The sequence below is a fragment of the Nomascus leucogenys genome, chromosome 14, assembly GCF_006542625.1.
Source record: "Nomascus leucogenys isolate Asia chromosome 14, Asia_NLE_v1, whole genome shotgun sequence".
Classification (NCBI taxonomy): Eukaryota; Metazoa; Chordata; class Mammalia; order Primates; family Hylobatidae; genus Nomascus; species Nomascus leucogenys.
Genome location: NC_044394.1, coordinates 48,527,343 through 48,552,877, shown reverse-complemented (window position 1 = coordinate 48,552,877; position 25,535 = coordinate 48,527,343). Strand labels below are relative to the sequence as shown.

The 25,535-nt window shown below is 47.3% G+C and overlaps 1 protein-coding gene across 17 annotated transcripts in view; it reads right to left on the bottom strand.

Moving 5' to 3' along the window:
* Positions 1-25,535, bottom strand: part of INPP4A (inositol polyphosphate-4-phosphatase type I A) — a 146,458-nt gene that overhangs the window by 69,429 nt on the left and 51,494 nt on the right. For 15 of the 17 annotated variants that reach the window (XM_030827661.1, XM_030827666.1, XM_030827662.1 and 12 more), the window contains 3 exons: positions 3,485-3,546; positions 2,357-2,565; positions 1,772-1,816 (listed from right to left, as the gene is read on the bottom strand). In XM_030827661.1, coding sequence (XP_030683521.1) covers positions 1,772-1,816; positions 2,357-2,462 — 151 coding nt within the window. In that variant the 5' untranslated portion in view covers positions 2,463-2,565; positions 3,485-3,546. The other 2 variants (XM_030827658.1, XM_030827668.1) reach the window with 2 other exon arrangements.

The window sequence follows — 25,535 nt, the reverse complement described above, 5'->3', positions numbered from 1 at the left end:
TTACCCATTTTCTATTGTGTTTTTTAAAATCTTACTTTCTGGAAGAATTCCTTGACTAACTTCCAAACTTTATAGAATTTTTTAAAGTTTGTCTATCATATTTTAAATTTCTAAGATTGTTCTCGTTCTTCAATTGTTCTTTTTATCTTTATAGTGTCCTGGTTTTGTTTTATAGATACACTATCTTTTCTTGAGTACATAAATTATAATTTCTTTTTTTTTTTTTTTTGAGACAGAGTCTCGCTCTGTTGCCCAGGCTAGAGTGTAATGGTGCAATCTCGGCTCACTGCAACCTCCGCCTCCTGGCTTCAAGTGATTCCCCTGCCTCAGCCTCCCAAGTAGCTGGGATTACAGGCACCCGCCATCATGCCTGGCTAATTTTTGTAGACACAGGGTTTCACCATGTTGGCCAGGCTGGTCTTGAACTCCTGACCTCAGGTGATCCGCCCACCTCGGCCTCCCAAACTGCTGCGATTACAGGATTGAGCCACCACGCCTGGCCAATATAATATTATAATTTCTTTAAAACTTTCTGCAATGTCTCTGTTTCTTCCAAACTCTATTTTTTGTTTCTTTTTCATTATTATTTTTTAGAGACAGGGTATCCCTCTGTGGCCCAATCATAACTCACTGCAGTCTCAACTCCTAGGCTCAAGGGCTCCTTCCACCTCAGCCTCCTTAGTAGCTGAGAATACAGGCATGTGCCACCACAGCCAGGTAAGTTTTTTTTTTTCCTTTTTAGAAACAGGGTCTTGCTATGTTGCCCAGGCTGATCTCAAACTCCTGGCCTCAAGCAATCCTCCTGGCTTAGCCTCTCAAACTGCTAGGATTACAGGTGTGAGCTACTGTACCCGGGCAGTAGTGTACTTACACTTTTATGGGTTTTGCAATTTGTCCAAGTCTTTTGGGGCTGGGGGGTGCTTAACCACCTTGATCTTGTCTCTCAAACAAGCAGTAGCATCCTCACGTAGCACAGTAGGAAATTGTTCCAGCAAGGTCGAGTGGCAGGCTCAAGGCCATGTGGTTAGCCTGGCATGGTCAGGGCTGGAATCCAGGTCATCTGACTCCCCAGGAGGTGCCTCTTTTATGTCACACCACCTCTTGGACACTGGTGCCAGGCCACCAACTAATGTTGACCAAGGAATGGGAAAAGGGGAGAGGAGCGCTGGGTTGCATTGGGCTCTGATGGAGAGGCGTCTCAGGCCTCCTGGGTAAGCACAGTGATGCCACGTATCGCTGACCCCAGACTCAGCACATTCTGATCCACTTTTTAGTATATTCTTATCTGATCCTGAGAAAGAGAGCATGCAGGTGCCAATGTTGCCTTTTATACAATAGGGAACTGAGGGCTAGAGAGTGAAACTCAGCCAACACAAGGCCTTGCAGCCAGGGGCAACAAAGCTGAACTCTAGGCCTGGTTTCCCTAACCCCTCCTTCCCTTTCTCCCATTGGGGTGGGGGTGGGGAGGGCCTCTGTTGGCAGCTCTAGGTGGGCTCACCTCCCTGTCCCCAGCCACCTGTGGAGAGCATACCCCCAAGGGGGCAGGCCCCACGCTGAAGAGACAGGAGCCTGTGGGCACGGAGCCTCCAAGGTGCCTTCCCATCCACAGAAGTTCATAGCTGTGAGGGCTCCGTCTTCTCAGAAACACTGCAGCAGTGGTGGCAGCAGCAGCAAGCCCTCTGAGATAAGCCCATGCACTGGTGGCAGTGTTTTTGTTTTCATTTTTAAATAAAATATTTTTTAAAACAAAAAAATAATGAAAGATACCTACCTAAGCTAAATTCTAAAATGGGCTCATCTGGGTCTTGTATATTTCCTGAATAGAAAAGAAATGACAGAAAAATCACCCTTAATAAACTTTTCTCTGTTTTCAGATTAAATGCACAAATAACCCTCTACTTCCCCCCAACAACAACAACAACAAAAACTGCCATGCAAGACAATTTCTTTATTTTAAAAATATTTTGTTTTTGAGATTGCTAAGAAGTCCCTGACCCCACAACCAAACCCCTGCTCCTCCTCAGATCTACATATCCACAACAGGGAGGGCTTTTACTATGGCCTGGGCATGTGCCAGCAAAACACTTGGACATTCCCACACTACCCTGGTGGTGCCCCCACCACCAAACTGGAAAACTAATGTAGTCAGGCTCCAGCAGAAGCAATTCACAGGAAGAGGGCTGATGCCCCCCTTCCCTATTTCCTGGTTTAACCAGAAGGAGGCCAAATCGGGGTACCCTGTAGTCTATAGGGTAGTCATGGGGAATCATTGGGTACCTGCCAGCACTGCTGCAGTGTGGAGCCCAGGTGCTGTGAGCTCATACCTGGAGCCCGGTGCAGGCCCTGTGAGGCTCACCTGCCAGAGAGAGGCCCAGCATGTCGGCCGCCACATCAATGGTGGAAGCCCGCTGCATTGCACGGGCCCTGGCACCATGGCGAGGGCTGTGCTCTCTTGCTGTCATGATGTCATTGGTGATGATGTGCTTCTTGATCCTGGGTCAGACCACGCCTGATTACCCGGGAAGCGTTGGCACCAAGCCCTAGTCCACTAAAGTGGCAGTAGCCCTGAGAAAAGGAGCACTGGTAAGAAACCATGGGGATGGTGACGGAGAGAAATCATGCTCTCATTTAGAAAGAACGTGACCTAACGCAGGCGAGGTACAGTGACAGGGTTCCCCAGCATGTGAGGAACCGGGGTGGACTGGCCGCTGCTCCCTGTCCCTTCTGGTCACTTCTTTCTCCCCACTCCCCAACACAGGGTGTCCATGGGATCCCTTGAGGATGTCCTGTCCCTTCAACGGAGATATGCCACAGTGAATGATGGTTTTCATATAATTATAAAATATGGCTTTTGAGATTTTCTTGTTCTCTTTATTATGCTCTTCTGTTGGCAAGTCTCTTAGAACCTTTAAAAATTTAAATCAATTCACCACAACCTCTGTGAGAAGGGTAAGAGCTGCAGAAGAGTCTGCTGCCCACGGGCTACATATAGGTGGCAAAACACTAGTGAGACGAAGCTCACAACTCTAACCTGCTGGCTTTCTTCCCAGAGCTGCATAAACTTTACGTGTGTCTGGGTCTCAGGCTTTCCTTCCCGCAAAGCATGTAATCTAGGCCTAGGCGAAGTGGAGGGTGCTGTGCTATGGAAAGGGAGGGCTCTGGGTAAAACACTGCCACAGGCTGAGTCAGATGCTTCACACGGCTCAGAGCTCCAGAGCTCACACTCTGCTCTCAGAAGTAGGTTAAGTAGCGAGAAGAGTGTTTCAGGTTTTTCCAACCCTATATGCTACAACTCCTGCTGTCTCTAGAAAGAACCAACCTTTAGAAGTTAAGATAATTATACTGAGCAATAAGCCTGGTTTAAAACACTCTCTCAGAGGTCTTCATATTTCCAGAGACAGCCCTGTCTTCTCAAAGGGTGTCCACACCCTGTGCCTGAAGGACCTGGGCTCCTGTCCTTGGGTTAATTCACCAAACAACTTACTGGACATGTTTGCTCTCGGACCATGTGGCATTTCTTCATAGAGGCATGTCCAAATCCATCATCTAAAAATAAGAAAGCGAAAACTTAACAAGCTGGTCAAACATGAAGTTTCTGAGACTGCAATGCCTAGAAACGTGGAGGCCAAGAGCTACTCCATGTTTGTTTGAGCTCCACACCCCAATCCAACCTTCTGGCTCAAACATACAAGTTTTGCTCAAACCCAAAATAAATGAGAAAGAGAAAGCACATATTCCTCTCCCCTGCAGGGCTGATCTGTTGGGGGAGTCTGGGCCTGTCCTAAAGAGCCAGGTGGGCAGCTGGGTATGGTTTAGGGAGATGAGAATCTGAGACCAGTTTCCCCACTCACAAACTGTAGGCCCTGGGAGAAACTGCAGGGCCCTCTAAGGCCCTGCCCTTCGGGATGGATGGGCTGCACCCGTCTCATGGGGCTGCAGTGAAAACCAAATGTGCATGAACAGGAGAGGGCTCTGCAAACTCCACTGAGCTCCCACAATGCCACTCAGTCCCAGCACCACAGGGGCTGTTTGGCAGGCCTCAGGGCAGGGCTCAGCTCATGAGCCATCCCTCTCAAAGCACCAGGGTCGGGGAATCAGATGACTGCAAGAGCAGAGTGCTTAGCCCAGGGCTGACTCAGTTTGTCTCGCGGGCTGTGCTCCTATCCCTCCCACTAGGGGTGCCCAGAGACCCGCAGCCTGGGCATCTCTGCAGACAGGGCAGTGGCCTGGTTGGGGAGCCACAATAAAAATCACCAAGGGGAAGATTTGCTGGTTAACGTCAAAAGGCACACAAGTGAAGCAATGTGCAATGTGACTGGTAAAACAGGAAAGTGCTTACAGTACTAATATCTGCTTTTTACAGTAATGGTTGTACACATTAACAAAAAACTCACCAAAATGCACGTGGCAAAAGGTAGGAATTCATAAATGAGGAACACACGTGGTAAACATTTTGAAAAAGTGACCAAACTCATTAAGTAACGCAATGCTAAATATGCTTTCCTTCACCTAAATTCGTCCTCCAAAAGAGTTTTGTTTGTTCTTTAATGAGAATACACATTGCTGGAAGACCTGGGGGAAGCTGTCTAGGACTCTCCTATATTGTTACTCCATCTTAGAGTAGTTCAAACATTCGGAAAGCCATCTGGCATTATCAAAATTTGTAAATGATAACAAAACTCTTACCAATAGCCTAGAACATGGAAAAGACTACTGGGTAAAAATGCTTATTGCAGCATTACTTATAATAATAAAGCAATCCAAATGCCCAGTTTTAGGTAAGAAAATAATGTTCTGGAACATGCATAAGGCCTACTATTATCCGGCTATCAAAATGATCATAATAAAGCCAATAGACACAGGAGAAGTTCTTCAACCCCATTAGTCATCAGAGAAATGCAAACTGAACCCATGAGATACCTCTGCACAAGCACTGGAACAGCAAAAATGACAAAGACCAACAATACCAAGTGTTGATGAGGACACGGAGTAACTGGAAGTGATACTGCTGGTAGAGCGTAAATAGTCACCTGCACTGGAAAACTGGCCGTCTCTACTTAAGTTGAACATACACTCACCCTGTGACCTGGCATACAACTCAGAGGGGGAGCTGCTAACAGAAACGCACACTTATGCTCACCAAAAGCCTGTAGAGATGGTTTAGAGCAGCAACGTTCACAGTAGTAAAATACCAGAGACAACCTAAACGTTTGTCAACAGTAGAACAGATGAAACAATGGGATGAGTCTCAGAAACAACGTCAAGGGGAAAAGTTAAGACCATTCTAGGCAAATCCATTCATACAAAGTTCAAGCACAGGCCAAACGAATCTGTGGCATCTGGAGTATGGAGAGTGGTATCCTGAAGGGGTGGGTACTGACTGGGGAGGGTGAGAGGGCTTCTGGGGCTCTGGAAATGATCTGGGTGCGGGTTACACACAGACTTTACTGTGTGAAATTCACTGAGCTGTACACAGGTGATTTTTATACCCCAATACAAAGTGTATACAAGACAGCATAGCATAAAAAAAACACATCAGTTCTGCATCATGTGTTTTTAAAGACATAGCCCACCTTTGCTCTGTTTGCAGCCATTTAAAGAGATACTGTACAGAGGGGACAGCCAGCAGGAGGCTGTATCAAGATGACAGCCATGCTGGGGGTGTGATCATGGGGAACTGTCTTCCTCCTTCTCTAATGGCCATCCTCTTGTGTCACTGAAGATTGCACCCCATGCTGGCCAGAGGCAGGGCAGCACCCTAGGCATGACTTCAGCTGGAAGAAGGGGCTCTTCCCTTTTGAACCTTTTCCCAGTGTGTCTAAAGCATTCCATTGCCTGCCTTGCTGCCCTGCTCAGCCTGTTAGTGAAGGTGTCGGTCACCCCCTTCACTTGCGACAGTGGAGACGGGCCACCTAACAGAAGGACACATCTGTACCCCAACATCCTGCCAGCCCTGGGGAAGCTCCGAAACTCACCCATGCCTACCCCTTTCCACCTCTCCCTGCAGGGTCCCTGCCCACTCCACCAGCCTGCTCTGCCCTTAGGAGGGTGGTTTATATCCTAGGCATCGTGAGGTTTCCGGAGACAGAAATGCTTAAAGGGGTACATCTACAGACTAATTTTACACTTGAGAGAGTTCACAGGTCACAGAAACTTTTAGGTCAAAAAAGACCTTAGAAGCACTTCATAGTTATTTGGGGACATTTAATTAGAATCTGCAATTTCAGTCATCAAGGCCCAGAACACAAAGCCAATTTGCACAGCTGAACTCGATTTCTCTTCTTGGTCTCATTAATATAAGGTAATTCACCAAGGATTCTTATATTCCCAAGGTCCTTGTTATTCCTCCCCGCTCCATTTGAAGACCAGAGCTCATTAGGAGGAAAAACTGCACTTAAGTAGAAGAGGAGACAGAGTGTGTGGGAGCTGTCTAGGGGGCTGGAATTTTTTCTTGGGGTCAAGAAAAAAGACGCAATAACCCATGAAGTGAGCAGCTCCCATTCCTCACTCTGTGCAGTCACGTGACCCCTCCGACAAGAGGCGGCAGGCCATCAAGTGGACAGCAAACCCTGAGGTTCTATCCCACTTCCCATGATGTCCCTTCCAGCCATGGGGGGCAGGGAAAGGGGTGGTGAAGAGGGCACCGGCAGGATGGGAGGGGTGTTAGGATTCACACAGGACTAGTAAGGTGGCAAGGCCTTCAGCAGCAGTCCTGGGAAAGGTTTGCCAGAGGCCTAGTGGGGGCACTGCAGGTCCCTCCGTCTCAGGAACCTCTCAGGCTCTCCTGAGCTGGAGTTGAGGGGTGAGGATTAACACATCAGAGCTCCACTTTTGCTTATTCATTGGGGTTTTTCTAAGAATAATTTTTAAAAGGAGTTGCACAGATGAGGTCACGGATGCTCAGAGTGATTTTTTTCAAGGTCGCATGGAGATGAAATATGAACTATCATTATCAACCCAAAGAAAAAGCCCAAGTGCAATGGGGGCCCCTCTCTCTGCCCCACCCACCGGAGCCCGTCCTACCCCACCCCTGTCCTACCCCACCACAGCCTATTGCTGTCACTGTTGCAGCAAATGGGCTGAGAAGCTTCACTGTGCCTCTGCTCTCCAAACACAGGCAGCACAAGAGAGAAAGTAAAATGAAAGGCTGGCATGAAGCTGAGCATGAGTCAGCAGCCCCTAAGAAAGACGCTACTTTACAGGGGCAGAAAGAGAAAAGGACTTACTCTCAGAAACCCCAAATCCAGGACAGCTAAAATCATAGATCAGTGAGGTGTCGCACCATTCACTGGCACTGAAAGTTACTATTAATAATAACCTCAGAAAGACAAATATCACCTTCCTGCAGACAGGAAGGATACTGTAAAGGATGCGGATGAACCTCCAGCTAGAAGAGGCGCACAGAGCAAGGCATGTGGGAAGGGCGTGGAGCTGCCCTGCCCGCCCTATGTGCCACTCCCCGGGAACCTCTGCATGCTCAGCTATCCAAAAGCTCCCAGTACTCAGCCCTTTGGAGTTTTGTACTTTTTTTTTTTTTTTCCAGCTTTTAGAGACAGGGTCTTGCTCTGTCTCCTAGGCTGGAGTGCAATGATGTGAGGCTTATTGTAGCCTCAAACTCCTGGGCTCAAGCCATCCACCCATCTCAGCCTCCTGAGTAGCTGGGACCACACGCGTGTGCCACATCTGGATAATTACTAATTTTTAAAAATTAGAGATGGGGTCTCACTATGTTGCCCAGGCTGGTCTCAAACTCCTGACTTCAAGCAATCCTCCCACCTTGACCTCCCAAAGTGGTGGGATTACAGGTGTGAGCCATAACACCTGGCCTCCTTTTGGGTCTTTAATGAAAGCTTCCTTATAGACATAATTGACTAAATCACTGGCCACTGATTTACCAGCTCAACCTTCAGCCTCTCTCCCCTCCCCAGAGGTGGGAGGGTGGAAGACTGTAAATTCCAGCCCTCTAATCATAGGATTAGTTACCCTGGCAGCTAGCCAAATCCTAAAGCAATTTAAGAGCCCCCAGCCACCAGTCATCTCATTAGCATACAAAGATACTCTTATCACTCCAGAGATTCTAAGAATCTCAGGAAAAGAGGGAGGTAGACCACACCCCCTCTCTAACTCCAGGTGGGGCTCAGAACACCCTGAACACATCCCCTGAGCCTCCCCCACTCCCAATATTCCCTAGGCTAGGCTTGGACCTCACCACTCTGGACACTCCATGGTGTGAGACGACTTTAATGTCAAGACGATGGGTTCACTCAAGTGACTCTACTAGAGCTGCTAATCCAACCTAGAGAGAAAATGTGACCCAGTCTCTACCACAATGTTCCAGACCAGCCTCTGTTTCCATGGGTCCCCTAGAGCCATATGGAAACTGAATCTACCCAGGGATCTACTCAGACCTTGTCTACACCTAACAGGGGTCCTGGGACCCTTGGGGGCTTCAGGGCCACCAATTCTTGAAGCCCAGCAGATAAGAGAACAACGGGCACCTAGAAGGACTTTCTATGACATGGCACAAACTTGGGGATGGGCACAGGGTAAGTAAAATGCAGCCACTGATGACACAAACTGAATGGGCCAGAGCCAGAATGGCTGCGGTGACAGGGAGGGGCAGCAGGGACAGGGCAAGGCCAACAGAGAGAACAGGAGCAGTAACTCCAGAATGGCCAAGCCCAAGGTGACCAGCAAACTGGAGACTCCACTCCAAAGACGAGGCAGCACTGGCCTGTGTGCGGGCTTGGCACACCCACTGCCACAACAGCTCACATTCTGCTTCCAAGCATCCGCTCAGGTCTGTCACCAGCCAAGGTACGTGCTGCACACAGCAAAGACCAGGAGGGCCTGCTTCCAAGTATTCCAGAGCAATAGCCAATGGCAGCAGAAACTTCCTCTGGTTTATATTTGGAATGAATGAGTAAGTGAGTGAGTGAGTGAATGAATGAATGCCTCTACATAACCAATGAGAAAGTTAAGTGCTATGAATCAACTTTTAATGCAAAGCAAATGATAAAATAGGTATGAGAAGAAGAGCGTGTGACCATGGGATGAGAATACACCAAAACTCATTCTTCCTTAAATATGGCCAACTTGAGGGGGCCGCCCAGGAAGAAGAGGATGTTGAACACTGGAGAAAACTGCCATCTGATGTCAAGTGGGAAGGGGTTGTGGGGTTGGCATGGGTCATAAAAGCAGAAGGACTGATTCTGGGAGGTGATGCAGGAGGAGTGGGGCCTACGATACAGCAGTTGGGGTCCTTGATTCTAATTTGCCCACTTTGGAGACTCCTCCATCCCTGGGTGTCCTTCCCCACCCTACGGTACAAGGGAATGGTGGAAGCAAGCAGGCCTTCCATTTTTTTTTCTTTCAAACAAAAGCCAACTGCTTAGGAAAGATCTTAACCTTTTAAACGAAGTCAAATATGCTTCTCTAGCATAAAATACAAAAAAAAAAAAAAAAAAAAAATGCTGTCTCAAAGGCCCAGGTATTAACTAGGATGAAAAGGCCACATGCTGCAGGAACAAGGACAAGAGTGGAGGGGACTTGGGAGGGGTCTTAGGAAGGCCTTCCTCATGCCTCTCGGGGCTCTGGCTCCAAGCCCACCAGGCCCCCAGTACCCTGGTCCACGAAAGACTCTTGATATGGTTTGAATGTGTTCTCCAAAGTTCCTGTGTTGAAAACTTAATTGTCATTGTAACAGTAGTGGGAGGTGGGGCCTTTAAGAGGTGATTAGGCCATGAGGACTCTGTCCTCATGAATGGATTAATGCTGTTTCTGTAGGAGTGAGGGGAGTGGGCTCCCGATAAATCGGGAGTTTAGCCCGATTTCCTCTCCCTGTCTCTCATGCTGGCTTTCACCTTCCACGCTTCCACCATGCGAAGACCCTCACCAGATGCGGGCACCATGCTCCTGGACTTCCCAGCCTCCAGACTGTAAGAAATAAGTTGCTTTTCTTTACAAACTACCCAGGCTGTGGTATGTTGTTGGAGTAGCAGAAAATGGATTAAGACAGGTGTCAACACCTGCCCTTCCGCAGACTAAACCCTTAGATCAACCTGTGAGGTCCAGAGTGGGGCCTCAGGAATCCAACCACTTGCTCAGCTAATCTCACTTCAGATCCCTCCTCCCCCATACGTGCAAGAGCTGCCGAGCTTCTCTCAGCCTGTTTCGGTATAACAGAAATAACACTGGTCTCACCAGGACACACTGAGGAGCAAGCACATATGTGAAGAAACACAGAAAACATCCGCGTAGAGCTTGGTACATGGGCTGTCAGCCATGTGAGGTTGTCACCTTGGCATGTGAGGTTCTCACCTTGGCTTTTCCTAACCTCCCCTGAGGCTGGCCCCCACAGCGCTTGTACTGGGGCCATCTGTGAGCCTGGAAGCCCTTTCTCTACAGCTAAGTCTACTTGAGTTTTACCCAACTTTCCTACCTTCTCCAGTTCCTCCAACCAGAACTTTTCACCAAGGCCCATGGTACTTCGCTTGCGCTACAGTTTATAATCACCAAAAATTATGCCCAAAGGTTGCTATTGGAAAGGAACATGAGAACGCAGGCCTGTTCCTTGAAGCAATACGGCTTGGTGGCATGGGGGAGGGGAGCCCAGGCAGTGGCATCAGACCTGGTGAGCCGCTGTGAAGCATGTGACCTTCTACAGGGTCCCATCTCTGTGCATCAGTTTCCTCGGCTGTCAAATGAAGTTACGACTACTGTTGGAAGGAATTCACAGTCTCCCAATCAGAGGAGTGTTGAGTGGACCCTGGACTCTTAGGGAAGTGAGGCAGGTGCTCTGTCCCTCCAGGATAGACATCCATGTTCTGAGGGGGCAGCATCATGGTCCTCTTGTACTGGAGAGGTCTGCTTCCTCCTCCCCTCAGAGCTGGGGCCCAACCCTCTCCCATCTCCCACCTCCCAGCTCTCTATACCTGCACAGGGCAGGAGAGGGTCACTGTGAGTAAAGCTCTGACTCAAAGGACACTTAACACCCAAGCATGCTGCAAAACATCCATCCAGTACTGCTAGGGCTTAAATACAGGAAAGTAATGTGCCCGGGGCCCGGGTAATTACAGGGGCCCCGGTAATTAACTCCCGATTTATTACAGGGGCCCGGAAATCCCAGCACTTTGGGAGGACAAGGCAGGCAGATCGCAAGGTCAGGAGATCGAGACCATCTTGGCCAACATGGTGAAACCCCGTCTCTACTAAAAATACAAAAAATTAGCCGGGCGTGGTGGCACGTGCCTGTAGTCCCAGCTACTTGGGAGGCTGAGGCAGAAGAATCGCTTTAACCCGGGAGGTGGAGGTTGCAGTGAGCCCAGATCGCGCTACTGCACTCCAGCCTGGGCAACAAAGCGAGACTCCATCCCAAAAAAAAAAAAAATTAAATCAAGTACAGGAAGAGAAGTAACATGCTGGCAATGTGCATCCCTTCTCACCTGCAGACACAAATGACCTGACTCAGGGCCCCCGAGCTTGTGCTCACTGGGAGATGTTCATTTATCTCTGGCTTCCCATTTCCCAAGCCCTACTGTCTGCCACTGATGATGGACAGGCAGCAATGGCAATGAGTTAACTTCATTTACTTAACTGACATGCCTCATTAGTTTAATAAATATGCCGACTATTATAATACAGGGCCTGAACCAGAATACAAATGCACATCCCAGACTCCGATGGAGGGAGTCAGTCACTGTGCTACAGTCTGAATGTGTCCCCCAGAATTCCTATGTTGAAATGTAGCCATCAATGTGATAGTATTACAAAGCGGGGCCTTTGGGAGGTGATTAGACCCTGAGGGCTCTCGCCTTATAGGTGGGATTAGTGCTGTATGAAAGGGCTGGAGGGAACTAGGCAGGCCCTTTTTGCCCTTCACCTTTTGTCATGTGAGGACATGGCAAGAAGGCCCTCAGCAGACCCTAAATGCCAGTGCCTTCCCAACATCCACAGGTCTAAGAAGTACATTTCTGTTGTTTACCAGTCTCAGTTATTTTGTTATAGCAGCCTGAACTGACTGAGATACCTTGGATAGGGACATGGATATCCCTGTAAACAAGAGGGCAGAGGAGGATGCTCCAGGAGCAGAACAAGCCCAGACCGTTCCAGCCTTCCTCTTTCACCTCACTGGCCCCTCAAGGTTTCCCATCTCAGTAGATGGAGTTCTGTCCTTCCACTTGCTCTAGGCAAGAAATAACATCCTGGCCTCCTCCTTTAACAAGTCTCATTTCTTACTCCATTGTCACCTGAAACCACTTAAAGCCCTCACACAATTAACTGATAGTTTGCCCATCTGTTGTCCAGGAAGGCCTTCCAGCAGTGCCACATAAATTTCTAAATAAGTGTATAAAAGGACCGAGGAAAGCATCCAGTATATCAACCCCCTCATCAAAGGAGACATGCTGCTCCAAGAGGGCCGGGAACTGAAGAGATAAGGACACGGGCTTCCCTGTGACCTGTGAGTTCGGCTTATCTCTGAGTGTGGGTCCACAATAAGGGGGGTATCATCACTCACCCAGGGTTGTTACTCAAAGGTTCATTCCAAGAGACGCAGCTGGAAGATGTGGAGCATGAACCCAGTCTGGCTCCTCTATGGTGGAGGCGGGAGTGCAGGAGGCTCTAAACCCCAAAGCAGGCTGGGTGTGCCTTATTCATTGCCAAAGATGGTGATTTCTCTTCCCTTTTCTTCTTCCACCCAAACACAAAGCTGTCAGGCCTGGCCTGGTGCCTGCTCCTGCTTCCCTTGCCCAGAGCTGGCCACCTGGAAGCTGGACCCTGACTTGCCCCAGCCGCTAGAACAGCCTCTAACCCAAGCTCTGCTTCTCTCCTTCTTCCCTTTCGGGAGAGGTGTGGCTGCAGCTGCTCATGGCTTCTCAGGACAGAATGCAAAGTGGGCGGCCCACATCCCAGCCACAGCAATGTCCTTTGCCTTGCCATACAGTGTTTTGCATTCACCCCATGCCCTCACCACCCACCCCTCAACCCAGGGGATGCAGTGACAATGCCATCATGGTGAGGACAGTCATGGGAACTCCTGCTAGCCTGGCTAAAACACTATATAGAGCAGCCAGGATGCTGTGCAGGGGGGTGAGCTTAGGCAGAAAGGCGTATTTGTCTCGGGAGTCTGGGCTGAGCTAAACACCTCAGCAGGAACATGGCTGAGCTGGCCCATTGACTCCAACGCTGGCAGCAAATGTGGCCCTTCCCCTCTGGTTACCCATGTCCATCACCCTCCCACTCTGCAAATGAGCCAGTCCACATGGTGGGAGCTGAGGCAGCCCCCAACTCCATGCAGGCAGCCCCCAGCTCCAGCCACCAGAGGCTGCCTGCATGGGTGCTCTCCCAGTTCTCTCCAGCTTGAGCCAAGCCCCCCAGGCTGGGGGTGGGGGTCACGTTGTAGCATGGGGGCTTCAACACTACCCATGAGCTTGGATGGGAGAGAGCTCCCACAAAGGAGTGGGGCACCACCACCCCTTCAATCCATCACAACTTTCAGTAACCAAATGGAGATTTCCCTACAGCAGGTGTTTCTTAAACTTCAAACGGAATGGTCAAATAACTCTCATGTTAACTAGATGGCTTTACATTGTACCAGACACACAACATAAACACATAATTAGTCATAAACTCTTTTGTTTAGAACATTTAAACTATTAGAAAAAAAGTCATCTATAAATTAACACAAGCAAACCCCAAGACAAATGAACTTGGGTTTATATTACCTTAATGTGAGGGATGGGATGGGCTATTTTACAGAAAGGATCAGTCACGCATAACCTTGACACTACAGAGGCATAACCTGAAGCCTCTGCATCCTCTACCGTCACCCTGAGGCCAGAAATGGCCAGAATGGCCCCTTCAGGGTCCACCCAGCTATTTGGTCAAAACAGCAGTAGCCAGCGGCCACCATTCCCCAAAAAAGTGAGTTGCCAAGCAGGGCAGAGGAGAGGGATGTGGCTACACCTCCCTGTACTGTGAACGAGGATCAAAGCACCCCAGACCGCAGACTCTCCAAAATATCATTTTCCTCCTCTGAATGAAATCAAGATCGTTTCAGGAAACAAATGCAGCTTTAGGGCTTGCTGTGTGAAAATGCAGCCCTGAAAATGCTGAGTTCCTTTCCTTGACTCCTCGTCCCCGCCATAGGGCAGGGCCCGCATTGTGGGCCACTCCAGAAGGCAAAGTCCAAATGTGCTCAGGACCCCTTCCTCTTGTGAGAAGCAGCACCATTCCTCCCCTCGGTCTGTTCACAGCATTGTGTTCTCCCAGGACTTCAACAGTGTCTGCTGCCAATGCATGCAAGGGATGTAGTTTCTCACAATGTTTCCAATCCACAGAAGAGAGTCAAGAGAGGAGGAGACCAAGAACTTCTCAGGCCAAGGTGCCTTCTGCCCGCTCACCTGCTTCATCTGGTCTCCATGGGAGGAAACACCTTGTCTAGAGGTCTCTGTAGGTAAAAAACCTCAAGGGGGAAGAAATGTAAGTGTGAGCAACAACAACACAGCTTGCAAATGCTGCCCACATGTTTTGACTCGCCTGGTCCTCATACCACACCACTGGGCTGGGAGAGACGGCTATTCTAGTTTGATGCCTGGGAGCCAGGCTCACAATGGTAGAGGGGCTCCCTCAAGGTCAGGAGCAGCAGCAGAAGTAGGACCTAAAAGCAGGCCTTACTAGTCCAGTGCTCTTTCCGATACGCAGAACAGAGTACAGAGCACATTAATTCGACTACTACCAAACGCTAATAAAAGGCATCATCTTTTTCAGCTGTAGAGTTCCTCATTATGTCCTGTCCTGTTCCCACCCATGTCTTCATAAGCATCTCCTGTGGTTACTCAGTCTCTGACTCCATCTCCAGCTTTTCCCATCAAGCAACACCAAATTCTAGTCAGGAAATGGGGCTTCCTAGAGAAGCAAAAGGCAGATCTTTAGGATGAGAGCAGATTCTTTTTTGTATCATTCATGTTTGATTTTCTTTTCTTAAATTAAGCTGAAATTAAACCCCTTGAAGAAATATTGTTAATGTTTCTGTCAAAAATAGTTAAAAAATAAAGTTTAAAAAACAAAAATTTGTGAACAGGGTAAACAGACAAAACCTAGCCAACAATATCAACTAATAGTAAAGTAAAAAAGCAAGAATATTCTGTATTTCTAATGGTGGAGACAGGGGTTCTATAAATATTGTACAGAAATAATATATTTCAACGGGAAAGTGGAAGGGGAAATGCACCCTCCTGCTGAATCAGCAAGACACAACTCAAGCCCAGGCGTCTGTGGTGACGGCTGGCTCTGTGAGCAGGGCTCCTCTGCTCTGCTTGTATGACTACTGTGTTTTATTTGTAACTTCCTTCTATTTACTATTACCAACAGGTTTTACTCATTCCTGATTTGGTAAGGGAAGAGTGCGCGAGGTGTTTTGAGAAACAGTCACCGCTGTCTCCAATTCTCTCTGGTGACATACACCCCACAGTTCAAGAATAAAGCATGTGTCCTCTCTCTCCTACAAAAGCTCCCATGTCCTCTCTTTCAGGTTCAACAAGGAAGCATTGCAGGGAAAGTGAACCAGCTCATCACTCTGGCTGGACACATAAAAAGTCAGGCCCCACACGGGAAACGCAGGCCTCCACCAAGGTCAGCCCACTCATGAGAAACAACAGTCCCAAAGGCTCGCCCAGTACTTTTCCCCAAACCTAAAGGCAAAGTGCACCCTTGGAAGAAGAGGTAGGCATCCATGCCACCTCCTAGAGGGGTTGGGCAGATCCCAGCAGGAGGCTGCCTGAACCTTTTCTAAATGAGAAGCTTCATGTTCTAGTTTATGCCAGGTCAGTGAGCAACCATTAAGCCAACTTTTGGTTTTGTTTACTAGAAAGCAAGTTATTAGCATAGTACTTTAATATCCAGGCAACTTTCAAGAGTCCATGCTAACAGAGCTTTGGGAAAACAAAGAAAAGACAGAGAGCCTAGAGTGAATCTGGTAAGATGGTCTGAGGCTTGCTCAATCACATGATGCAGAATGTCAAGGCCAGCCAAAGCTGTGGACCCCCTTGCCCTTGCCAGTCCTGCACCTTCAGCGGGATGGCACATGGGCCTGAAGAGGCACTGAAGATTAACACCAGACACATCATTTCCTTCTACAGAGCCACGTTAAGAGAACTGATAATAAGTTGAAAGTTAATAATAACGTACTTCAGACAAGTGGAGTCAGGTGGGCTGTTTATTTTTGTAAGCACTAGGAAAGCCTGCTTTCTAATTCACAAGTGTCAAAATTGGCTTCACGAGAAAATAAAAAATTGTCTGAGTAGCAACAAAATTCCATAAAGGGCTATAAATGTGAAGCAACCACCACAGATCAATGAAATGCCAGGAAGACAATGCTATTTTAGAAACCAGGCAGTAAGCCAGGAGACTGGGGACGACCTGCCCAAGGCCTCCAAGTGGCAGCACCAACGTTACAATGCTGTTTCTAGATTCCTCATCAACAAATTGAAATCGGGGAGAGACATCTTGGTCCTCTAGGTCCCATGGAAACACAAAGTGGTCACACATTCAGCAACTTTACTACACGTAGATCTCTGGCAAAGTGGTGTATAACCTGTTTATTTTAGCTGTGAAAATGGAATCCTGTTTGAAATATTCAGTGTTGGGGCGAAACACTTAGCAGAGACACAAAAGGACTTCAGTCTTCCATATTCTCATTAAAACAAATCAAAAGGGCAGCAAGCAGTCCTGATGTTTATATAGGACCTTCCTGGAGAGAGGGTTCTATGGCTTCAGCTACTTGGCTGCGTTGCTTGTTGTTCAGTGTTCAATGTTTGGTGAGGGAGGACCCCCACTGGCAGTCCTCCACGGGCCTCTTCCACAGTGACCTGACCACTGCTCTTTATTGCAAAGCTGACAGTGGCCGGAATAATGAAACCTCAAAAAGAAATGCAGTTTTTAAAAGAGTGCAATAAGCTGTGCCTCTGAGGCCCATGCCCTTCCTTGGGTAGTGCTCTGTAGCTACCCACCAGAGCTGTGGTTGAGTAAGTTCATCCATGTAGGGACAGGCACCAACTGACAAGCAGCACCTTCATGCTCAACAGCAACATCTGCCTTCTTCTCATGTGGCACCTCTTCTCAACCACCAGCAAAGATCAGGCTAATAAGGAAGGGACCAGGGCAGAAGACAGACAGCAGCCCTGCCTGCAGGAGAAGGAGTCTCTGTCATCCTGTCAAGCAAGCCTGGCTTGATGGCCTGAAATGCCTTCTGATAAGAGTGTCCAAAGGAGTCTGTAATCTGGAACTGTCCATCTGTTCAACAAGTACTGAGCTAGGCACTTACAGTGAACACACAAGTGAAATCAGAAGCGATCTCTGCCTGCAAGAATCCAACAGTTTAATGATGGAGTAAGACATTCAGATAACACAACTCCAAGACAAAATGAGATGCATGCCCCATGCTGCAAGGGAGGCAAGGAAGAAGCTTGAAATCTGGCAAAAGATGATCCAGATGAGGTGGGAGTTGATCTGACTTAAAAAGGAACAGGCACAGGCACATCCAGCGACAAGCACTCATTCAGGGAACAGGAAAGTCTTGTGTATTAAGAACAGAGAGAGGCCGGGCGCGGTGGCTCAGGCTTGTAATCCCAGCACTTTGGGAGGCCGAGGCGGGCGAATCACGAGGTCAGGAGATCGAGACCACGGTGAAACCCCGTCTCTACTAAAAATACAAAAAACTAGCCGGGCGTGGTGGCGGGCGCCTGTAGTCCCAGCTACTCAGAGAGGCTGAGGCAGGAGAATGGCGTGAACCCGGGAGGCGGAGCTTGCAGTGAGCCAAGATTGCGCCACTGCACTCCAGCCTGGGCGACAGAGAGAGACTCTGTCTCAAAAAAAAAAAAAAAGAACAGAGAGAATGGGGCTGGAGAGCCAGGACGAGGTCAATTCTGGAGATCCTCTAACACCAGACCACAGAGCTGGGTTTTAGTTTGCAGGCAGTGAAGAACTCCCTAGGATCTCAATTGTTCAAACCAATCTGAAAAGTCCTGGTACTCTCTTGGACTCTCCTACTGGGCTTTTGAAGACAAATCTCTTTCTCACTTGGGGCACACCAGGGAAGAACCTGCCCACAAGAATTGCAATGAGCATCCCTTCTCACCAGCAAAGACAGACCCCTGCTCAGACCTGGCAAAGCTGGGTCAAGATGGCACCCACCACCACATGAACAGGCAACATTCACAACCAACACATAAAGGGCAACTTGTTTGTCCCAGGAGGTCTCCAGGGGTTCTAAAGGTCAGTTTGTCATCAGCACAACTAAACCTAGTCAGTCCAAACTCACTATCTCTCAAGTAAGCACTGATTCCGCAAATATAAAATAAAATCTAACAATATCAAAAACAACAAAAGAAACTAAAACCACTTGGGTAATTCAAGAGGGCAAGCAATTTCAGGTCTATTAATAAAACCCTTAGAGCAGGGCCATCTTTTGCCTTTGAGCTAGGTCTCCTAGGTGACCTCACCCATAAACAATGCAGTAGTGAGACTGCTCACAAAAGTCACAAGAACTATTTTCCGTTTGTTCCAGAAAGATTCCTAATCTGGTTGTGGTGCTGTTTCCGTGGAAAATGCTAACAAGGAGGAATATCAATGTGAAAATAAGACAATGTTGAGGTACTTTCACCATTATCTCTTTCTCCAAACTTTACATCTGAGTTATGAGAGGGAGAATACATTGAGAACAAAGGCCCTCACAAAGTGTCTCCCTGTCACATATCATATGTAAAATTACCACCACCACAAAGAGCAGTGACAGTGAAAGCTAATTAAAATCTCTATGTGTGCTTTTACATTTTTTAAAACACTCTTGGTAGCTGGGAAATAAAGAGATTAGGGAAAATGTGCCTTTGGAATTCATTTTTTAGAAGTATTCCCATCTCCCACTGGAAGAAACCTATAGAAAAACTAAAAACTGTAAACCAACATGTAGCAGGTACAGCCTCCAAGCCACCTCAAGCCCCCACTTACCACCCAACTTCAGGCCCTGCCTCTGTACATGCAAACCAGGACATTGACAGTGGAGCCACTGTGGGCAGGCCTCTGGCAGAAGGAACGCTCTCTCTCATCTGGAGAACTCAGCCAGCCCAGGAGAACACAGGTATCGCCTAATGCCCTCAGGACTATCATCTGGCCCCATAACCGGGGTTCCGTGAGGACTAGGCTCTTGGATGGCCAGATGCACACCCACTAGGAAGGTGTGAACAAATTCACATCATTCCAAAACAGTGTACCCGGGAGCAGGTGGGCACTGATGTACGAAGATAACTGAGGTCATAGATACCCACAGGATCAGTCAGAGAAACCTGCATAGGCCAAGACTAACACTCATGCTGCTGAACGCTTCACAGCATTGCTCAGCTCAGCAGTGCATGGGCCCGACATGTTCTTCAACCACTAGTGAGAGGCAGATAAATGTGATGGAAACGCAACTGATGTAGAGTTGGAGCCCCTGGGCCCTCAACCTGGTCCAGGTTTTAATTTAACTATCAAATTCCAGGAAAATCACAAACTAGGCACTTCAGTGTCCCCCTGCCAGATGTGGTCCCTTTCCCCAGCCCTCACCTCCCTCCCCCAGTCTATGATTCTGTGCTGGTGGAGAGCCCCAAACGGTATCAATGGTGTTTATTCTGTTTTGTCATTTGCTCCTAAAAACAAGGCCTGCCCCACCATAGGGAAATCATTACTCCCTGCCTCAGTGAGGACAACAAGGTTCAGAGAATGGGGGGCTGGGGGGGTTCTTGCCCTCAACATTCTATGTACAATCAGCAAGGCTGGAAAGAGGGCAGGACTTTGACTTCCACTGTCACCTCCCAAAGGTAGCATGGATACTACAGTATTTCCTGAACTACTGGCACTCAGGAAATCATGCTTCTACCATGACCTTGTACTGTGGTCCACAGGTTTTTCTTTAAATACATTTTTTTTTTTTTTTTTTTTTTTGAGACAAAGTCTTGCTCTGTTGCCCAGGCTGGAGTGCAGTGGCACAATCCCAACTTACTGCAATCTCCACCTCCCGGGTTCAGGCAATTCTCCTGCCTCAGCGATTCTCCTGCCTCAGCCTCCTGAGCAGCTGGGACTACAGGCACATGCTACCACACCCGGCTAATTTTTGTATTTTTAGTAGAGGCGAGGTTTCATCATGTCAGCCTGGCTGGTCTCAAACTCCTGACCTCAAGTGATCTGCCTGCCCCGGCCTCCCAAAAATATCCCAGTGCTGAGATTATAGGCCTGACCCACCGCACCTGGCCTAAACACATTTTTTAACTTAAATTTACTACATGGAATATTTTAAACTAGCTAAGTATTTAAGTATATATAAAACAAATTTAACTCTTCAAATATAAGGCTTGCAGCCATTTCACCAGTGGCAGTAACAAAGATTTTCTGCTTGGCCAAACTACAGTCAGGTTCCTGAACCTTCCAGGCCCATCTGTGCACTGCCTTATAAAATCCAGTTTTAGCAAAGAACCCTGCTGAGCCAGTTTAGCACAAACCTCCCCTCCTCAATATCTGATTAGGTTCCTCTACCACCATTCCCTAGGTGATGTCTGATTGTCCTGGCCAGTTTAGCAAGAATCTTGTTAGGTGGGTTTAGCCAGAATCCACTTTACTCTCGATGTTTCCTCTTAGTAAGTTCCCATCCACTGACCCCCTACCCTGTTCCTAGACTATAAATTTCCACTTGCCTGTGCTGTATTGGGAGTTGAGCCCAATCTCCCCCTACCACTGTAAGCCCCTGTTGCTGTGGTCCCCATACCTATTGTGATGGTCCTGGATAAAGTCTTCCTTTATTCATATGCTTTCACTAGTATCACTGAATGACTTTTTTCTGGAACAGCAGACAATGCCCTTTGGGAGACAGTGGACCTGGAGCAGGTGCATGGAGGACAGCATGCCATCTCCATCCACAGCTGGATTTTTATTTCCTCCCTATTTTCCGCCTCAAACAGTGGTGGCGGATCATCAAACAGACACCAACCAGCTGCTGGCTGTTGGAACATCTGGCTCTCAGCTCACACCCAATGTCATAAAGTGGGGATAATATTCCCACCTTAGAGGTTTGCTGTAATCTCAAGTAAGGAAGCATGTGTGAGGACTTTGTAGCCTACAAGTCACAAAGTTAAACGACACTAGGCCTTGCTAAGGGTCAAATGAGATACACAGGCAAAACTGCCTTAAAAAGGTAGGAGTTAGGATTAAATGACACATTTTCTCTGGAGAACAACATGGCCCGAGGTTGTGACCACTGGGAAGGTGTCCCCCAGAATAAGATATGGGTCTGCCATTGACATCTTATATGGCTCCGCCAGACCCACAGACACAAGTACACTCTGCTGGACCCTGGGCTCAGGTTCACTCAAGCTGCAGGCTGGGCAGTTAGCCAGACAATTGTACCCTCCCCCACCATCACTGAAGGCCGTCAATCTAGCCAAGAAACTTACTACTTCTCCATAAAGGAGAATACTGTCCTTTTGTCCTTGAAAGTTACGATGGCCCAATTAAAAGACTTTATGTGTGAAGATAAGGGACATATAGGAACTCTCTGTACTTTCCATTCAATTTGTCTGTGAACTAAAACTGCTCTCAAAAATTTTAAGTTTATTAATTTTTAAAAAGGGACTTTCTGACACTAATTCCAAGGGGATTTTTTAGCTGCCCTGCCCTATGTGGTTTAGAATAAAGGGAGAAAATAAGTAAGCCTCCAAACATATCAGTAGTTAAGCCTTTTAAGGCATAAATTTTGGAGTTCTGCATTCATCAGATTACTTGGAGCAACATTCAGAGAAGCCTCGAAATCTCAAATAAAGTTAAATAAATATAGCATTCTGTAGATCTTAAACAAGGCTAGATGAGAGGATTAAACCATGTAGTGAGGAAAGGTTTCTACAGGGAAGCTGCAAAATAGTTCTAAAAATACTGTTTGATGATCCACCACCACTGTTTGAGGGGGGAATATAGGGAGGAAATCAAAATCTGAAGCAAACCTGGCATTTCTGGGATAACTGCTGACATGCGATTCTGTTCCCCTGTATCACTGTGCTCACAATCCGACTCCACAGCAGGCTAACAGATGGCTTCTGTCACCAGGCTGGTCAGCAAACAGATATGAAGAAGGGTAGAAAGAAGACAATCTCCAAAACAGTCTTTTTTATTTGTAATCATCATTCATGCTTGTGCTTTTATAATTTTGAGTGGGACTGCCTTCCTAGTTCCTCAGTGGGGCAGAACTTGGCAAAAACAGCATTGAGATTCCACATTAGACAAGTGGATTAGTCTGCTCAGGTTGCCATGACAAAATCCCACAGACTAGGGGGCTTAAACAATAGATATTTATTTTCTTACAGTCCTGGAGGCTGGGAAGTCCAAGGTCAAGATGCCAGCTGATTCAGTTCCTGGTGAGGCCACTCTCTTTGGCTTACAGACAGTCACCTTCTACCTGTGTCCTCACATGGCCTTTTCTCTGTGCACCTCTTTCATGAGGTCTCTTCTTATAAGGACACCAGTTCTATGAGATTAGGGTTCCACTTTTATGACCTAATTTAACCTTAATTATCTCTTTACAGACACCATCTCCAAATACAGTCACATTGGGGCTTAGTACTTCAACATATGAATCCGAAGGAGGGACACAGTTCAGTCCTTAACACAGTGCTTTATGGATTGTATCTGCATCATCCATCTTATCACCACCCAAATCCAGCACCTGAATTGGTGAGTGTTCCAGTGAGAGGCCAAGAGCCAGAAGAGCCTGCTTCTGCTTGCAGAGGTGCACAGTTGTAATAGTTCGTTTTCATGCTGCTGATAAAGACATACCCGAGACTGGGTAATTTACAATCAAAAAGAGATTTAATGGACTCAGTTCCATGTGGCTGGGGAGGCCTCACAATCATAGCAGAAGGCAAAAGGCACATCTTACATCGCAGAAAGCAAGAGAGAATGAGGGCCAAGTGAAACGAGTTTCCCTTCATCGAACCATCAGATCTCGTGAGACTTACTATCATGAGAACAGTATGGGAGAATCCACCCCTCCATGATTCAATTATCTCCCACCAGGTCCCCCCCACAACACATGGGAATTATGGGAGTACAATTCAACATGAGATCTGGGTGGGAACACAGAGCCAAACCATATCATTCCATCCCTGGCCCCTGCCAAATCTCATGTCCTCACATTTCAAAACCAATCATGCCTTCCCAACAGTCCCCCAAAGTCTTAACTCATTTCAGCATTAACTCAAAAGCCCACAGTCCAAAGTCTTATCTGAGACAAGGCAAGTCCCTTCTGCCTATGAGCCTGTAAAATCAAAAGCAAGTTAGTTACTTTCTAGATACAATAGGGGTGCAGGTATTGGGTAAATACAGCCATTCCAAATGGGAGAAATTGGCCAAAATAAAGGGGCTACCAACCCCAGGCAAGTCTGAAATCCAACAGGGCAGTCAAACCTTAAGGCTCCAAAATGATCTCCTTTGATTCCATGTCTCATATCCAGGTCATGCTGATGCAAGAGGTGGGCTTCTATAGCCTTGGGCAGTTGCACCCAAGCTTCTGCACAGCAAAGCAGACAATCAACAGAGTGAAAAGACAAAATCAGATAGAAGAAAATACTTGCAAACTATCCATTAGACAAGGGGTTAACTTCAGAAACATACAAGGAACTCAAACAACTCAACTGCAGAAAACAATCCAACTTAAAAATGGGCAAAAGATCTGAATAGACATTTCCCAAAAGAAGACGTGCAAGTGGCCAGCAGGGTATAGTCCCCCTCCTGGCTCCTTTCATGGGCTGGCGTTGAGTGTCTGTGGCTCTTCCAGGTGTGTACAGTGAAAGCCGTCAGTGGAGCTACCATTCTGGGCTCTGGAGGACAGTGGCCCTCTTCTCACAGCTCCACTAGGTGGTACCCCCATAGAGACTCTGTGTGGGGGCTCCCACCCCACATTTCCCTTCCGCACTGCCCTAGCAGAAATTCTCCATGACAGCCCCACCTGTGCAGCAAACTTCTGCCTGGACACCCAAGAGTTTCCATACAGCCTCTGAAATCTAGGCAGGGGTTCCCAAACCCCAATTCTTGACTTCTGTGCACTGGCAGGCTCAAAACCGTGTGGAAGCTGCCAAGGTTGAGGCTTGCACCCTCTGAAGCCACAGCCTGAGCTCTACCTTGGCCCCTTTCAGCCACGGCTAGAGCGGCTGGGACACAGGGCACCAAGTCCATATCAACAGTGAAGCAGAGAAACCTAACTCCCTCTCTCTCCTCCCCATATCTGACCTGCTAAGATAGGGTGGAAAAGAGCTTCCATCAAGCACTTCCCAGTGATAATTTCACTGAGTGCTCAGGGCCACATGTGAAACCCAGTGTCAGGGAGGGAAAAGCAATGAGCCCAAGGTCATAAAGCAGATAGCAGTAGAACCAGGACACTCCAACCCCAGACTATAAACTCCAGGCCCCAAGCTTCTTCCTCACTTTACAGCTGTTTCCTTAATTTGCATGTCCCTGATGATTAGTGATGTTGAGCATTTCTTCCTATACCTGTTGGCCATTTGCATGTCTTCTTCTGGGAAATGTCTATTCAGGTCTTTTGCCCATTTTTAAATTGGATCGTTTTCTGCAATTGAGTTGTTTGAGTTCCTTGTATGTTTCTGATGTTAACCTCTTGTCTAATGTATAGTTTGCAAATATTTTCTTCAATCCTGCAGTTTGTCTTTTCACTCTGTTGTTTCCTTTGCTGTGCAGAAGCTTTTTAGCTTAATGTAATCCATTTTTCTATTTTTGCTTTTGTTGCCTGTGCTTTTGAGATCTTATTCAAAAAGGCTCGCCCATACCAATGTCTTGAAGCACTTCACCTATGTTTTCTTCAGCAGTTTCACAGTGTCAGTTCTCATATTTAAGTATTTAATTGATTTTGAGTTAATTTTTGTATATGGTAAGAAATAAGGGTCTAATTTCATTCTTCTGTACATAGATATCCCATTTTCTCAACAGCATTTATTGGAGACTATAAGCCAAAAATGTAATTCTAAGCCCCTCAAGCAACTGAACTGGACCCCTCCTCTTGGTCAAGAACATTTCAAAGTAAACGCGAAAATCTAGTTAAGGCTATGATGGGAAGAGGAGGTTGGACATGTCTCATTTATACCCTCCTCCCTTTGAAATTTAGGCACAATTGACCAGCATTAACATTAAAACAGAGGTCTTAAGACTAATAAAACAGAGATCTTAAGACTGACTCTCTGCAGTAATAAGACACCAGATTCCAGCCTGACTCCAGTATAGCATCACATGACAGATAGCAGGCCCTGAAAGAAACCAAAATATTTTACTCCAAAATATATTTATTTGACATATTATGAAGTAGCCCTGCAAAGCTGTCTCTTGTGGGGAAAAATCTACATTCTGTAGAGAATCCCCTTCCCTTTCCAGGTCTTTTTCCTGACCTAGTAGAGAATTAACTAAGAGTCTGGCACCATTTTAGGTTCTATAAGAGCTCTAAAGCCTACTAC